This window comes from Canis aureus, chromosome 18 (assembly GCF_053574225.1).
Source record: "Canis aureus isolate CA01 chromosome 18, VMU_Caureus_v.1.0, whole genome shotgun sequence".
NCBI classification, from domain to species: domain Eukaryota; kingdom Metazoa; phylum Chordata; class Mammalia; order Carnivora; family Canidae; genus Canis; species Canis aureus.
The window spans coordinates 2,073,396-2,091,618 of NC_135628.1; the positions used below are offsets into that span (position 1 = coordinate 2,073,396).

General features: G+C 47.9%; 1 protein-coding gene across 2 annotated transcripts in view; it reads right to left on the reverse strand.

Annotated features, from left to right (window-relative positions):
- The window catches only part of KCND2 (potassium voltage-gated channel subfamily D member 2), a 478,528-nt gene that overhangs the window by 15,400 nt on the left and 444,905 nt on the right, over nt 1-18,223 (reverse strand). For both annotated transcript variants that reach the window (XM_077855999.1, XM_077856000.1), the window contains exon 2: nt 2,487-2,649. In XM_077855999.1, the coding sequence (XP_077712125.1) occupies nt 2,487-2,649 (163 nt within the window). The remainder of the gene's footprint in view (nt 1-2,486; nt 2,650-18,223) is intronic.

Genomic DNA, 18,223 nt, shown 5'->3' on the forward strand with positions numbered 1-18,223 from the left:
TGCAGATATTTTGGGGTTCGGCCTTTTTGAAAATCAGATTTATTCTTCCTACAGTTTCCATATGGGTGGGGCTTTTGTTTTTGTTTTTGCATTGAGAAAATGAATCACAGGTAGCTCTTATATCAAAGAAGGCATTTCTAGAATGGAGATGGATGGGTCCTGGGGAACTAGGCTTTTTGTAGGATTTTTGTTATTTTGAACAGTGTACACGTAAGCCCAGGAGAAATATTGTAACGTGCGGGCAGAGACACAGTCGTGTGCACGGAAGTCGCTGGTGAGGCGGCCAACTGTGGCTAAAATTTCTCCCTTTCTACTTGCCAAATGTGTGCCCTACATGAGACTACACCTGGTCAGAGGGTGCCTTTGTCTAACCTCTGTTTATCGAATTATCAGTTTCATAGATTCATATTAACCGGACTATCCTACTCTCTACAATAACTAGTTAAAGGGTAGGTACCTGTCCAAAAATGGGGGATTCTCTGAAGCTACGAAAGACACGGCTGACAAAGTGGTTCTTTGCAAACGGATCTGTGCTGGTGGACACGACCGTGTTCTCAGGACAATATGCTCTGTGACTATACTGATTAGCTTAAACTTTCCCAAGAGTTACCTTATGAGATTTTTATACCCTACTAAAAGACTAACATTGTTCAAAAGCTTACTTAAAAGCCTGTTCCAGAATTACCTACAAAGCCAGTTATAAACGGCACCCAAACCTCTCATGATATTTTATAGTCATACTACAGGATTGGGCATCCACAGTCATGGTTATGAATAGTTTTTGGAAATTAACTAAAATAAAATTATCCATAAAGGACCATGAGACGGTGTCCACGAGGAGTACTGGGGATCCAGCACCACAGTCCTGAGGAAACTATAAAAGAGATTTACAGGGATCCCTGGGTGGCGCAGTGGTTTAGCGCCTGCCTTTGGCCCAGGGTGCGATCTTGGAGACCCGGGATCGAGTCCCACGTCGGGCTCCCTGCAGGGAGCCTGCTTCTCCCTCTGCCTGTGTCTCTGCCTCTCTCTCTCTCTCCGTGTGACTATCACAAATAAATAAAAAATTAAAAAAAAAAGAGATTTACAAAATTATTTCTAAGAAGCAAGGGCCCTGACTCTAAAGGTGACTATTTTGACAAAATCGAGGAAGGGAAGTGTACTGACATTTAGTTTTTCTGAGAAGCAGTCTCCTATAGTGTTTGAGGGTATGAACCTGGGAGCCTCGTGGGCTTGGATTGAATGGTGGTTCTTAAATTTATGGAGTATGTGCCCCTAGAACTTCTCAACTTCTGGATACCTTAGCATCCTCATTTGAAAAATAAGAATAATTATGACGACTCACTCCCAGACCCATGAAGACAACATGAATCATTTTTCAAAGACACCAAACCAGTACCTGGGACATAGTAAACCAGCAATAAATGTTACCTATCGTTAGCATTATATCGATTTCTATACATGTGCGTATGTTCTTCACCTCCCTGTGAGGTAGGTATGTCTTCCCCTTGTACAGTGGTGTATGCATCCTGCTTCCTTGTAGAGGGATTAATACCTGGCACGAAGTTCAGAGAATCAGTCAACTGCTGGGCCAGGAATAAAACTCCGCTACCAATGATCAGATTTCTCCTACTTCCTGGGTCAGCTATTGAAAATATCTGAGACGTATCTTAGTTCCTTTTAATAGTCCTTGTCTACTGGAACCAGCTTGACCCCTGACGGATCGAGAGACTAAATGAATCGGGTCTAGAAATCTGACTCTGATAAAATTTGCCAGGAGTCTATCTTTGATTTTACTACCATCATTAGCGCTGTTTACTCCATGATTCCTTCTCTCTGCTCCGATTGCACAGTAGGATTATATTTCCCTGCCCACTTTGAAGTCACACATGGCTGTGTGCTTACTTTGGCTAGCGCGGTACAAGTGGAAGGGGGCCTGGCCTACTTCCCGGAGGAGGTTTTAGGACTCATTGTGATTCATCATGTCCTGCTACCCCTGCTTCAGTGATTGCAGAGGCACCTCGTCAAGATGGGAGTCCCCACGGCCGTCCCAGTCGTGGACCTGCAGCATGACTGAGAAATATTCCTTCTTGTTTTAAGACACTGAGATATTAAGGTTCTTTCTTTTTCTTTCTTTCTTTCTTTCTTTCTTTCTTTCTTTCTTTCTTTCTTTCTTTCTTTCTTTCTTTCTTTCTTTCTTTCTTTCTTTCTTTCTTTCTTTCTTTCCTTTTCTTTCTTCCTCCCTCCCTCCTTTCCTTCCTTCCTTCCTTCCTTCCATCCTTCCTTCCTTCCTTCCTTCCTTCCTTCCTTCCTTCCTTCCTTCCTTTTTCTTTCTTCCCTCCCTCCTTCCCTTCCTCCCTTCCTTCCTTCCCCCCCCCCTTTTTTTTTAACTGTAGTATAACCCCTGGATTTGAGCCTGTAAAGGATTTTCAAGCTCACTCTAAAAAGTGGGAGATGCTAAATCATGGTTGCAAGAGCTGAATACACACCTTCTGTGCCCTCCGTTTGTCTGCTCGTTGATTTTGGTGGTAGATTCGACTGAAGTTAGATACAATCACCGGAACCGGCAGAGCAATGACCAAGACCCCGCTCAGCGAACAGATGGAGCCAAAAATCTTCCCCGCTATGGTTTTTGGTACCATGTCACCATACCTGGGTTAGAGGGGAAAACAAAACAAAACAAAACACATAGTTGTAAGTCACGGAATGTGGTTTCTGCCTGCTGCAAGTAGCTTTCTCCCTTAACTCAAATGAATGGGACCAGTCGATCTACTTCATGACAACAATAGACATGGGTTAAGACTGTAATAAAGCAGAAATCATTAAAATTGCCTCTCACTCTTGCAGGAATTGATTCTAACATTTAGAGATCTCTTGACTGGAAAATATGTCAAGCCACATGACGTAATGATAGTTCTTCCATGTGTCCTTCAAATAATATGACAAAGTTCTTTATATTTATTTATAGCCCGTACTTCCAAGCTGAATTTTGTAATCTAGATAACATCCTTTCCCACTTAATTCTTTCAGCATTAGATTGGTTATGAAATTCAAGTAGAAAAAGTGGTATGGCGCATTCCTTTTATCAGATGTAATCACTTAAAAAACAAACTTTCCAAGGTCTCATTAACCTTCGCTTGTTAAATCCAATGGCCATCTCTCCCTGATGATCTTATTCCGTCTCTCATTTGTATTTAATTAGTTTTCTCTCTCTCTGGAACACTTGCTGTTGGCTTCAGTGTTGGAAAATTCCCCTTGTGGTCCTCCTACCTCATTGGCTGCTTCTCCATCTTCTTTTCTGGCTTCTCCCCTCTTTTCTGATTACTAGACCTTGGGGTGCCCCAGGTCGCAGACTCTCACTGTCTCCATTGAAACCCTTTCCTACATGATTTCAGCCAGTCTCCCAGCTGGCGGTCACCTATATGCTGCTGATACCTCAATTTATATTGACAGCCCTGATGTCTATATTGGAAATCAGACTCATATCTTCAGTGGTCTGGTCTGCTTGGTCCTACCCCTGGATTTTGAAGAACTGATTAAGAGCCAACTAAGACAAATTAGCCAAATAGGAACTCTTATTTCTGCCATCCCCAAGTCTGTTCCTCCCACGGTCTATCACGTCCGATTGTACAGAACTGCAAACCACCCAGGTGCTCACACCAAAATCAAAAGAGTTTCCCCCAATCCTCAGTCCCTGCGTCTCGTTTCTGAGCCAGTCCCATTATCATTGACCCAACCAAATTATATCCTGTTCAGGTCTCTTTCCTCAACCTCCATTTTACCACAACAACCCAACTTGTCAGCATCCCCTGCCTGAGCTGTGGGTAGACACAGCTTCTCACCTTCTTACCTCCTTATAGCTTCTTACCTCTTTCATATTCACCCCCTTACAATTCATGCCAACACGGCAGCCAAGTTGTGGTTTTTGTTTTTATTTTATTTTATTTTATTATTATTTTATTTTATTTTATTATTTTATTTTTTATACATTTATTTTTTATTGGTGTTCAATTTGCCAACATATAGAATAACACCCAGTGCTCATCCCATCAAGTGCCCCCCTCAGTGCCCGTTACCCTGTCACCCCCACCCCCCGCCCTCCTCCTCTTCCACCACCCCTAGTTCGTTTCCCAGAGTTAGGAGTCTCTCATGGTCTGTCTCCCTTTCTGATATTTCCCACTCATTTTTTCGCCTTTCCCCTTTATTCCCTGTCACTATTTTTTATATTCCCCAAATGAATGAGACCATATAATGTTTGTCCTTCTCCGATTGACTTAGTTCACTCAGCATCGTACCCTCCAGGTCCATCCACATCGAAGCGGTTTTAGAATGGAGATCGCACTGCTACTACTTTGCTTAAACCTTCTAATAGGCCTGGAGCTAAAATAAATCCAAAGTGCCCACTTTCATCTCCGAGGGCCCGTCTTGTTTAATTACTGCCTGTATTTCACGCCCCCTCCCACCCAGGGCGCTGTCCTCCGGCCACACTGGCCACCTGGCTTCCTGCCCACATGTGCGGCCACCAGATTGTCATTGCGCAGGTTGAGACTTAAATGTGTCCATTCCATAAGTACTTTCCTGGCCACCTTAACCATATTGATCTTCTCTCCCCTAGTCATTCTCTGTAACATTTCCCCTTTGGGTGAACTCACAGTACTAGGAACACATGATATTTTATGATTAGCAGATTTATTTTTTGACTACCCACCTGCCCTGCTGGCATCAGAATATAACCCTGACTGAGCAGGATCTGCTCCAACTAGCGTCTCACCAGCACACAGCAGGCTCCTACTAAAGAGGAGTTGGAGAATCCGTTCTCCCTACCACACCGATACAGAGATCTTCTAGGATCCACTTTTGGGGAGGGGGAAAGAAGGTCTTTTGATCACATGACTGCAGAAGTGACCCAGCTATGCCTATGGAGCCCCAGCTACTCCATGCTCAGTTTGGGGCTCGCTGGGGGGGGGGGCTCCCCACTCTGAGAGGAGCTCAGGGGTTGGAATCCAGACTCCGGGAGGTTTAGGAGGACTTGGCGTTGCATGATATCTTGAAGGGTGGCCTAGGAAATGATCACTCTGAATAACGCTGTTTTGTAGGAAAACATTTGTGTGTCAGTACGGAAAGGCAAGTTGTGGAGGGACAGGCCCGGGAAAGGCGAGAGCGACAGCAGGCCCCACTGACTGGCACATGTGGCGACCCGGGTCCAGGCTCTGGGCCTTGCTTCGAAGGCTCAGTTGTTCACTCCTGTCAGTGTTGGCGGGGGTCAGCAGTTGAGCTAATTCCCTGCAAGTAAAATTCCCACAAGATTCTGGCATCGGGACGACAGGATTAATTTATAGTAAAACCAACAAACAAAAGAAAACATTAGAAAAAAACCCAGGAATTGGAATGCCGTGTCCAGATGAAACAGGGTCCGTCAGGGAGGTTAAATCATAATCTGAGGTTTATGTTAGTAAGGAAACAGCCACACATCAAAGAATTTATAAGGTGGACCAAAAAGTCTTGGGGACTTTCTTACTATAGGATCTGTCCACGGATTGGAGGACGGACCCCGTGGACCATGCCGTGTGCCCGCGAGCCAGTCCGGCCGCCGCGGCTCACGCTGTCCCCAGCCACATCTTATAGGCCTCTTTTCACTCATGATGCAGAAGGTCCTGGAAAAGTCTAAAACTCACACACGTACGAGCTGCTTTTCCAGAAAGCGATTTGATTTTAATGTCTACCCGTCAGGATCCAGAAAGTGTTTCCCAAAGGGGGGAAAATAAATAAAACCCAACTATATTTGTGCTGGCCAGAATAGATGAGCCCTGGGTCCGTGCAACTCAAATAAACTTTGTGGGATATAAATACGTAAAATAAAACAAACGAGATAGAGGAATGAATCCAGAATACTTTCCTGCCCCCGTCTCTCTCAGAGATTTTTAAAAATTATTATTTATCTGCTACTTTTGGTATCGGGGGCCCGTTGCATCACACAGCGGCCGCGGCCTGCGCTCTTGGAGTTGAGTGAAAATTGAGGGTGAGACTGTGCGGCTGGGACCCAGAGCTCAGGGGGGCTGAGGGGGCAGGTGCCGCAGGGTGGGGGGCAGCAGCTGCTCAGAAAGCCGCCCCTAAAAGAAGCCTCCGGGGGCTGTGAGCCAGCGGGTGAAGCAGGCTGTGCTGGGGGGCCGCTCGCTGGGGCATCAGCGCTGCCCCTTTCTGCATGTGGACAGCGGGCAGGTGGCATCGCGGGGCAGGCGGGCATCGCCGGCGGACGGGGGACCTGCTGCTTGTTGCTCAGGGGGCGGAAACCGGGAAAGCGGACTTTCGTGTTCCTTTGGTGACAAAAGGGCACAAAGGAAGGAGATGCGCCAGCTTGCGGAAGGGCAGAAGTTGGCAGTTCTAGAAGGTTCCTAAGGGATGTGTGGAGAGGGGGCCGGACCCAGGGCTGCGGGGGCCGGGGGGGGGCAGGGGGCTGGGGGGCAGAGGCTGCCACCGGGTGCCCAGGATGCTCCGTGGGCGCCTCAGGGTACCCCGGGGGCACGCCCCCGCCTGTACCCACTGCTCCTTGGGGTCCGCCCTCCCCCCTGCCCTCCACCCCTCTGCTCTGTGGCGTCCCCGCCCCCTCCCCCCTGCCCCTTGGGGGCCCCCTGCCCCCCGCTCCTTGGGGTCCCCCCACCCCCTGCTCCGTGGGGTCCCCTGCCCCGTCTCCCCTGCCCCTTGGGGTCCCCCGCCCCCTCCCCCTGCCCCTTGGGGTCCCCCTGCCCCCCGCTCCTTGGGGCCCCCCCACCCCCTGCTCCGTGGAGTCCCCCGCCCCCCTCCCCCCTGCCCCTTGGGGGCCCCACCCCTTGCGCCTTGGGGGCCCCCTCCCCCTGCTCCGTGGGGTCCCCCCGCTCCCTCCCCCCTGCTCCGTGGGGTCCCCCGCCCCCTGCCCCTTGGGGTCCCCGCCCCCTTGCACCCCTCCCCTGGGGGCACCCTGGGGGTTCGCAGCAGGAGGCGGCGCCCGGGTAGGCGGGTGTGCCCGGGGCAGGGGGCGCGGCCGAGGCCCACCGACCCGCTGTCTACACCGCGCGGACTGTGCCTCCCGGGCTGCGGGCTGCTCCGGGTCGTGCTGCTTTTATTCCAAGTGAAAGACGCGCCTCATCTCTCCTGCCTCCCGGTCCTTAAATTGACGCTAAGCCCGGGGCACATACTCTAGTCTCTGTTTTCTTCAGGATGTCGCATTATGTCCCCAGTCTTTAAAAAGCGGTTCCCAGGGGCCCCCTTGGGCCCAGGCCGTGACCCCGGGTCCCGGGATCGAGTCCCGCGTCGGGAACCCCAGGGAGCCTGCTCCTCCCTCTGCCTGGGCCTCTCCTGAATAAATACATAAAATCTTCCTAAAAAGCCCCCCCAAACCCCAAAATCCATTTCCCCAAAAGATTGACCCAGAAACATTATATAGATGTGGCTTTGTTTTGAGAGATATTTTTTTCTTTATTTAAAGAAAATTTGTTAAAAGATTATAAGGACTTGTACCATCTACTAGGATCAATACTGAATTCCTGAAAGATAGGAGGAAGCAGGAGGAAGGCCAGCAGGACAGAGCATCCCTCTCCAGAAGCAGGCCCACCTGGACGGTGCTGCCGGCAGGAAGCCCCCCCCCCCCCACTGCTTCTCACCTTTCTCACTTTGGCCCATGTTCACCTGCGGAATCAGTCCCGTTTCTTTCTGCAGTTTTTTTTTTTTTTTTTTCCACCCTGGACATCTGCCAAACCTTACGTTTATTGCCTCTTTCCCTCCTCCCGTCAGTTAAAAAGGTACGACGTGGAGGTATCATTCACATAAAAGATATTAATCCTAAATTTGCACATACTGCCCAAAACACTTGGCTAAAATGACATCTTTCGCCACATGTTAAAGGTCATATTGAACGGAAGATCAATTCCCCAGAAGAAATTCAATGATTGGTTCTTGAAGATTTTGATCTCAAATGTCAACCCAAAGCTTCTGCAAAGTACTTAAATGGTGGCATGGCCCGAGTGACAGAAAACTGGCTAAATCTGGTTAATTCAGACAAACAAGTAGCATGCTTAAATCATCCATCCACCTCTCCATCTTAGTTTATCGAGTAATATGAAAATAGTTTAGAAAGTATGTGCGATTTTTAGACACAATACAATGTAAACCAAGTTTTATTAACATCCACTCCATTTTCCCCTTTTTCCCCAAAAACCAAAATGCCTAAAGTGCAGTTGTCTTCAGGTCTCACACGGAGAAATATTTCCTGGAATTTTCTTATGCAGTGTTCAAACACAATACTGTTAGCTTCCTAGTCCTATTCATATCATTTCTATTTTTTTTCTTCTTTTTTATTTGAAGAGTATAAATGTAGCCTCGTTTTATAAAGGAGAGATGTTATATAAGCAAACCTCCCCAGCTAAGGGATGACTTTTCATCTGTGAAACTATTTCCCATGGATACTCAGAAAGAAAACAAAGCCATGTATTTTATAAACACTCCTGGAAGGTGGAAAAGATCTTCATATGGCAGGAAGGAAAGGCTGATTTAAATATAAACAGTGCCTACTGTAGCTCAAGCTCTCGCTCTCCCTTTTTTCCTCTTCTCAGTGAAAACGTCTTAAATTGCTACGTATAAGGAATCGAGTGGAGGGATCCCATGCAGCTGCGTGGAACTCCGGGAGCATCCTGTCCATTGCACAGGGCAGGTGCTGGTTCAATAAGCCCGGCACAGTAGGTTAAAACACACACACACACACACACGCACACACACACACACCCCAAAACCCTGCGCCTTCACATGGTACATTAATCTGTATTTGGGAACAGAAGTATTTGAAAAAAAACGTAAGTAAATGGCTATGATGTGTCTGAACGCGTCTCCCCCCAGATTCTTACCCTGAAATCCTAATGCTTAATAGGAGGTGGAGGCTTTGGGAGGCGATTCGGTCAGGAGAGCAGAGCGCTCAGGAACGGGACTGGTGCTCTTATAAAAGGAGATCCTACAGGAGATCCTACAGGCCCTTCCCCAGGTGGGTTCACGGCCCGCAGGGCAGCGTATGGCCCGGGAAGAGACCCTCACCGAACCTGTTGGTAACGTGACCCTGAACGTCTCAGCCTCCAGGACGGTGAGAAATACATTTTTTTAAATATATATAAACTACCGAGGCTGTGGTAGCTTGTTATAGCAGCCTGACTGGACTGAGACAGTATCCTTAAAAAAATTAAATGAAAGTGGAATGTGCAAGAATAACCTGGTAAAAGCTATTAACTGATGCACGTGTGTGTGTGTGTGTGTGTGTGTGTATTTGAATCACTGATTTTGTGCTTGAATTTTCTCCTAGACACACCTACTGGCCAGAGAGGTCTGCAAAATCCTTTCTTCTGACCCGAAGGCTGGGTCACCCCTCAGCTCATGAGTCTACCCCGTAGGGTCTCAGGAGCTAGTCATTCATGGATTTTCTGCTATCGGTTTGGCGTTCTGGAAGGATCACAGCTTGATGGCTGATTGTTATAGTAGCTGCAACGCTAACAAACAGCAAATGACTTTTTCTTTTTTTAAGTGCTGCTCTGAAACACCTGCTCGTGGCTCACACCTTGTTTGCCAGAGGGGCCCTCGGATTACTTCAACAGTAGGAAGATTTCTCTTTGACATTTTAAAATCAATGTTTGCCTAAAAAGCTGCTTTGATTTTCCTTCTGCCTCTCTGGCCTGTAGGATTAATCCTACACGATCCTAGCTGTGTGGAAAGCTTGAGAATTTTTTTGGGGGGATTATCTCACATGTATAGTTATTTAAAGTATTCTGTGTTCTCTCTTGTTTTGTTAAGTCTAAGCCAAACTGTTTGCTACTCTTCTTTTAAAAGTGTATGCTTCCTTTTCCCTTTTTCTACTCTTCTCAACTTCAATGATTTTAGCATCTGCTAGAAGAAAGGAGCGGCCAGAGGATGTCCCACCTGAGTTGGAGGATCTTAACCAGGAACCGACGGGTTCTTAAGGAATTCATGGATAAAATTCAAGTGGGTCAGAGAATCCCATGATAGCGCGTCTTCCTAGGCATTTTCCTAAACGTTTTCGGAGCTTTTATTAAATTATAAAAAGGTTTCGGTTCAACTAATGTCAAACGCTTTGGCTTGCGTAGGTAAGGGTATGTCAATCAACGTCACCTGTTGTTGATAGAGATGTTTGAACACACACAGCACAACGCAGACGCTGTAAACATCACCATCATTTTACAACTGCAGAAATCCCAAATACCCACTAGGGGGCATAAAAACCTAAATGAAACTTTGGAAACCAACCAGGATCTTTTTTGGGTTTTGTAAGCTGAGAGAAAAGTATTTCCAGTAAGTCGCCTGTACCAACTCCTTATCTTTGCCCACACACATCCAATATTTAGGATATATTTTGGGCATCTTATTTCTCTGGAAATAGTCGAACAGGACAAAACCTCACCCATTTCATAGATTATCTATTTTCATGGTGTTTCCAGAAAGGATGCAAAATAATTCTGACAGCATTTTCTATTTCTTTCAGAGAGATGAGGTACATTTGTGTAACAGGAGATATCACTAAAGCATAGTTTTGAACAAGAAGCCCTTTAGCCAAGACCCTTCGTGTGAAAATTAAGGGAAATGAACGAACGGACGGGGTTTGCATCTAGAGAAGTGGAAAACTGAGGAAAGGGCCAAAATGCTTTTAGCACATCGGCTCACATTTCTACGCCAACCTCTCAACATTAGAGTTGAGTCTGGCTTCCTTACTGTCTGCCTCCAGCTTGTGCCTTTTTCTAAAACAAATTCTTTTCTGACTCATGTTTCTTCTCTTGTTTTTTTTTTTTTTTTTTTTTGGTTGTTGTTTTGTGCCTATTATATGATCCGATGAGGTTTTACAGGTTATAAATGCAACATACGACTAGGAGACTAGGACCTAATATCCTAATAAAGTGCTTTTTTTCTTTTTTTTCTAAGTGAGTCTCATCAGTGAAAGGCTTTATACTCTCCTTTAAAAAGAGTGTTTTCTTATTTTCAAAGTATGCTAATCAGGGCCTACATTTGCGACATTTACTTCCTCTTCATTTTCACTAAAGTTTTAAAAATGCAGGAACAATTGGTTATTGTGAGGCGCAGCATTATAAAAACCCTGGGAGCTGACTGTCCCAGCTGTAGGACCACCGGAAGTGCTTTCTCCCGCTTTGGGTTTTTGAGTCTTTGCTGCCTGGAGCGATCCTTTCACCCTTACATAGCTTAGCGTCTGCTCCTGTCATCCTCCCGCATAAAAGCCTTCGTTGTTGCTCTATCACCTGCAGGAAAAAGCTCCAGCTCCTTAGCATGACACACACGGCTCTTCACGCCTTGGCCATCTCCTCCTGCTCTGCTCACCCAGCACACCCCACCCCGTGTTCCAATGAGAACAAACCACTTCCAGTTGCTGCAGTGTGTTATGTCCTCCCATTCCTCCATGCCTTTGTATAGACTGTCCTTTCTAGAATATCCCTCTCGGCATACATCCTCTGGGTGGCCTCCCAAGGTACATTGATAGAGCTCAAGGATCGGTTCTTATTTGAAGAACTTCTTGACCCGCTTTATCTTTGTCCAATCAGAGTCCTGTCTTCCCTCCCTGCTGCCTCCAATGCTGCTTTTGCAACTAATGAAGGAAAATTAGTTTTTTTTTCAAGGTCTGTGTTCTCTCTCTAAATGAGGAGGTCCACGAGGTCAAGGATCATGTCATCGTTATGAGCCCTAGTCTAGCACAGACCTTGCCCAGAGCTGAGCAAACAGTGGAGACCCAGTAAATGTTTACTGCTTTAATAAATCCTCCAGGGAGAGGTCTGATGGTAAACCATACGTACGGGAGGGAGTGAAGGGGAATACGCTTCCCCTGCTCTTGCCCTTCTCACGGATTTCCTTTCTTTCTCTAAACCTGGCACCATCTCTTTTCCTCAGTGTGTCTAAATTCCTCCTTGGATACTTAGATGATATGCCCAGAATAACCTAGTTCTACACTGTCAATTAATCTCACCTTTTACACCCAGAGAAATCATTTTTATTTAACTTAACATGATTTTAAATGAACAGAGAAGGCGAGAGAACTGACAATTTTCCAATTCCTACTTGTTTTCCATCATCACATGCTTGACCAACACGTACCCTGCTACAATTTCAAAATACCTCCCAAATTTGACAGATTTTGCAATCCTCAAATGCCCAGCGATGTGAATGAACAGGACTTATGGTTCCCTCAATCTCACATATCATCCTGGGAAATAGCCGGGTCTTCCCATATCTCTCTAATCTCGAAGATGCTGCTAATCTTAGATAGTGAACACTATCAATTCTCTGAGAATTCCACTGTTTGGTGTCCATTTTTCTTAACTTGATCCTTTGCAGTTATGCCCCGGGAGTATATTGGAGGAGGTCTGCTTGTCTTCCCTCAGATGAAAGTTAATCCATCAGGCACCTCAACGTGCTGGTGAATGGCTGGTTGTTTCGGCTTGGAGCCCATGACACCAGCTTCCAGAGGATGCCTGTCGTGGCTTTGCATCTCAGGGGGTTTCATCTTCGACCCTACCAGAGCTGCTCCCACACTGAGGCCTCTCTTACCCACCACGGTCACTTCCTCCCTTCCTGTCCTTTGAAAGGTTACTTGTGGGAGGAAGCTCCCTGCGCTGTGTGAGTCCAAGTCACTGCTGCTGCCCTGCAGGCGGTCATCCAAGGAGCCAGGGTGACCCAGGGCCATTTCCACAGTTCTGTTCATAAGTTTGTTTTCTTATAACCAGCCACCTATGGTGCTTGCTGATACCATCAACATTATTAATCGCCTACAATCCATCCTATGACTACTAAGCGCCTTTGCCATGGGAAGAAGGAGGAGAAGGTCCCCAGAGTCATGCCTGCAGTGCCGGTCTTATGGAGGAAGTCAGTTAGGCAGCAGAAGAGCATGAAGTGGAGATGTTTATCCTGAAAGTTTTCATTTCTTTCCACCTGAGTTTACACAGTCTCAAACCTATTAGCACATTATAGGCCTCATGACGCCTTTAAGATGTCTTTAAGTATTTACCTATTTTATTTCGGACTGTACTTTTTAAATTACTTATAGATTATCTAGTAATGGCCTAACACATCTCTTGTTTCTAATTCTGCCCAGGAAGGCCTGATAGTTTTGCCACCTCTTGCCTAGTGGAGCTTTACAGAAGAGAATGCGGAAGATTCTGCTGCCCTGGAGGGAAGATCTGCCCTCTTTGAGGGCAGGGAATTAGGCTCTGTTTTGACAGTAGCAGTGTCTGGCCGAGACCCAAATGCAGGTTGTGTCCGTCCTGTAGAGCTGGGCGCTGGGAGATCCAAGGTCAAGGCACTGTGGGGTTAGTGTCTACCGAGAACCCTCTTCCTAGTTCATAGGGGACTGTCCTTTCGCTATGTTCTCACACGGTGCAGGGGCAAGGGAGCTCTCTGGGCATTAATCCCACTCATGAAGGCTCCACCTCATGACCTGATCACTGCCCCACCCCCAAGGCTCCATTTCCTAAGATCACTACACTGGTAGGATTCAACATATGAATCTGGGGGGACCCAAACATTCAGTCGATAGCACGATCTAATCGCAACCCCATGAATGTCCTGGTGCCCGTCACTCAGCTGACCACCCTGGGCACGATCTAGGCTCCTGTTATCTATCTTGTGGCAGAGGTGAGGATCGGGTCTGTAGCTCACCATCCAAGGCCATTTCTCACAAGTCATACAGCCAGGTGGTGGTAGGCCTGCCTTGCTCCTTCTTCACTTGTGCATGGCTCCGCCTCCTCACTCACTCTGGACTTCTTCCCTGCTAAAAATCCCAAAATTCTTTAGGCGTAAATAATTTAGTATGACTACGCTTCGTGTAGAGAGTCACAGCTGTTTAAATACAAAAGGAAAGCAGAACAGAGAAGCTGTGATTTAACCTCCCGAAGACAGCCAGGTACTTCTACTATAATTCAAGTCTTCAGTTTAACCTAGAAACTGTCTATATCCTTAAACAAACTGTTTTTGATGAGAATTCAATGGCCTGTATTTACATTAGAGATGCTTTTGGAGAACAATTCTATTCTGTTCAATGTGAGACAAGGTTATTCCCGAAAATTAAATGAAGATATTGCATGCATTTCGTGTTTAGATTCTTTTGCCTCTTCTTCTTAGGCAATTAAAGCATTGATTGAATGGCCATTCTTTCTATTAATTATGTAAGTTAGGGTGTATCCCAAATAAGCATAAATGAAGAGGGTCGTGAGTAAATTCATATCTCTACTTCGACAGGTCTAAGTGGTCAGATTCCTATATGAAAATGCTCCTGCGTTTGCATTCTGATTTTAGCTAGGTAAAAAAATGGTAATAATAAGATAAAATAAGTAAAAATGAAACAAAAAAGTACACCTGCCTAAACATAAATGGACTAAAGAGAACCTTCTATAAAGCAAGTCATTTTCCGGGTGCCTGACTGCAACTCTTGATCTTGGGGTTGTAAGTTTGAGCCCCACTTCGGGTGTGAGATCACTTAAAAATAAAGCCTTAAAACACATTAGTTTCCTGATGTTTCAATTTTAAGGAAAAAAAAAAAGGAAACAAAGGAAGTGCAAATAAGCTGAAATCGGACGCTGAAGGTGAACCATTCCAGAACACATAGCACCTTCCAGCACATAAAAGGCCTAATTTCTTACATCTCCTTGTATGTTCCTATCGACACTTCATTTTTCTGGAAATGAGGTTAGAGCATAGACACGATAGCTTACTTCTAAGGTCACTGAGGTCATGGGACTGTGTGTACCCAGGGTCTGGGCGTGGAGCCACCGCAAGGGTTCCCAGCAGCGGGGCCCTGCGAGGAGGCCGAGGGGCTGGGGTGGCTGAGAAGCGGTGGCCACCACCGGAGCTGCGGCAGAAGGCCCAGGACCTCCCCCTCCAGGCTGGGGGGCGACGGAGGACATGGCCCTGGGAGCCCGTGGCGGACGCCTGCCTTGGGGAAGCCTGGGAGGGGTCGGCTGCTGCCTTAGAAGAAGCCAAGGAGGCCCAATAGCCCGGCCCTTGGCCTGCCTGTGCCCCCCACCAGCCACTGCTCCTGCCGTCCCAGTGGGTCGGGGCGCCCAGAGGTGACGCGGAGGGCACCCAGGGCTCCCGGGCCGGCCTGCCCACCTGGCGCAGCTCAGCCCCGGGGCCTTCTCCTTCAAGGGCTGGCACTGGGCTCCAGCACCCCCCCACCCCCGGAGCGGAGAACCACATGTGGCCAGAATCCGAGTCCCCGGGTGCCCGGGCCTCCAGGGTGGGCGGCTGCCTTGGGCCCAGGGCCTGACCCCGGGTCGTGGCATCGGGTCCCGCACGGGGCTCAGCTCCCTCTGCCCGTCTCTCTGTCTCTCTGTGTCTCTCTCATGAATAAATAAATAACATCTTAAAAAAAATAAATTAAACACAAGGAGGGACCTTGTGGCTCCACCGTGGATGCCATTCACAGGTGTGGCTGGGATTCTCTTTTCTTTCTTTCTTTTTTTTTTTTTTTTTTTTAAGATTTTATTTATTTATTCCTGAGACACACACAGAGAGAGGCAGAGACCCAGGCAGAGGGAGAAGCAGGCTCCCTGCGGGGACCCCGATGCGGGACTCGATCCCGGGACCCAGGGTCACAGCCTGGGCCCAAGGTAGCCGCTCAACCACCCAGATGTTGAGCCACCCAGGTGTCCCTGGGATTCTCTTCGAAAATGTGTTTCACAACTTGATGTTTCTCCCACTAATGGGAGCGTGTGACCCGGGATGTTGGTGGCTGTGGGGTGAAGCCTCAAGGCTTAACGTTGAAACAGCAGAAGAAACATCCTGAGACATTCCTCAGAACATTGGCTGGTTTTATAAATACACATACGGTTGCCTGCTGGAATGAAAGCCCTGAAAGTGGTGAACTTCCACACAGAAAAAAAGAAAGGAGCCTAAGGCTTAAAGCAAGTATATTCCTCTGAAATATATCTTCCTTCCTTCTTTTCTCCTTCCCTTCTTTCTTTCCTCAAAATTGCATCTGGTTCTAATAAGGAGTGAGGTACTTCCACACTGATAAGAGATCTAATACTTGGTTCTTTCCCCCCTCTCCCCCCTGAAAAGGTCTCCCAGTGAAGGGAGGTCGGTAGAGTAATAAATAATTGAACTCTCAGGATCTCAGGTTTCTATATATTTATGGCTTTTTTCCTCCTCTCTCCCAGGTGCCCAAGGTTATTGCTTGCATTGTGCTCTCTATGATCCCACTTCTACTAGAAATAATTAATTATCTCGTTTTCGGGGCTGGGATCCGCAGGAAGGAGGAGCGCACCTACAGGCCTACTCTCTTCCACCCTGAGCGAATCTCCTCTCCTCGGGCCCAGTTCTATCCGGACTGTTTTTTAAAAGAGAGGTGAACAAAGTCATAGGTTGCCTTTGTTGTTCCTGATAAGCTCAGTTAGAGCACTTTCTTTTTTTGGGTGAAGGGCAAGATGGGAATCCTTTAGGCTTGGTCGCAGGACCGAGGGCCTCTGCGACAACTACTCTGCTTTGTCGTTACAACGCAAAAATAGCCCTGGATAATCCATAAATGAGCGAGGGGGATTACAACCCAGTAAACATTTCAGTGTGCATAAATAAATAAAAAAACTGTGGACACTGAAATTTGAATTTCATATGGTGTTATGTGTCAAGAAACATTCTTCTGGGGTTTTTTTCCTGACCATTTGCACACGGGAATGGTCTCCTGCGATCTCCAGCTGTGTTAGAGCAGGAGACGGGCTGTCTTTGATCTGGGGCTCCCAGGTTCCCCACCTCCGACTAAGGGGGCTCATTCTGGGGATAATCAACCCCCTTGGGAAAGCCTGAGAGCTGCCCTCCTGCGGGAGCCTTCGAGGCCTTCCGGCAAAGCCTGGCTCAGGACCGTTGCTCAGTGCTAGGTGTTCACTGCAGGAGCCACACATCCTGGGGGAGAAGGCGGGCTGGGGAGCCCCTGCCCCCACCCACCACCCACCACCCACCTCCACCAGGGCCCTCCTGCCGTGACCAGGCCTGCAGAGGGGGCACATGGTAGGGGTAGGGGAGCCGGGAGGGCGCGGGTCACCCAGGCCGGGCCCCTAGCCGTGTGACTTTGGTTCGGGGCTAGGGGAGGGATGGGTTATGTGCCCAGCTCGGTGGCCCTCCTCTCGGGGCCACTGCCGGCAGGAAGGGACAGGGATGCAGCAGGGGACAGTGGGAGCACTGGCTCCGGGACGGCAGTGCTCGTGGGGCCGCTGCGGGCTGAGCGCACGTGGACAACGGCTCCACCAGGAGGCAAGATCTGAAGGGACCCCGGGAGGCTACAAGGGACGTGGCCGCAGCGAGAAGAAGGAGGCCTTCGGGGCCCCTGTGGCGGTGCCTGGTCGCCTGGGGTGGGGCGGCTCCCCCAAGCCACTGCCTGGTGACCCTCTCCCCGACTGGAGACCGACCCTGCCTGAGAGTCCTCGCCCCTGCTGAGGCACAGCCCCCGGAGCCCTAACCCCGCAGGCCTCTGAACTCTGCAGTCTCTCGTTGGGATTGACTTCCTACGGCAGATTATTTTCTCGAAGGCAGGTTTTAATGGGGAGAGGTTGGCGAGGTCACGTCCAGAGCGGGCCAGAGGGCCCAGGAACGCAGCCCGCAGCCCTGAGACGCAAACCTGGACGGTTTAAAAAGTTTTACTCGGGGCGAGGTTGTGCCTAGAAAAAGCTTTTCTTCGTGAACTGACTTTTAAAAGGGCCTTGGCTTGCGTAGCAGGGGAGGCCGGACGCTGTATTGATCGCCGCAGACGGAGCCCTAAACGGGACTCGACTGCTGCACGGCGGGGGCTTAATTCTCCTTTCCACATCAGCCTGCAGTGGCCGCGTCAATGTGCATTTATGAAGCCGCCCTCTGTGTAAGGCGGGAGCCCAGGAGCTAATAAACAAATTAGTGTAGGGGAGTCAAAAGGGGAATGTGGCCAACAGGTTTTCTTTTCCATATATTAAAACTCTATTGAATGACACCAGAAGACAAACAAGGTTTTATATAATTTCCTAACTTTACTCAAAGTCTTTTTGATTTACTGCCTATGCCTAGCCTGATGCTAATTATTTTTGTATGGTGCTGATTATTTTATATTTTAGAATCAATAAACTGTAAACAAAAATTTTTTTTTGACTTTGTGAGGCTTTCTTTTTTTAAAATTTTTTTTGATTTATTTATGATAGTCACAGAGAGAGAGAGAGAGAGAGGCAGAGACATAGGCAGAGGG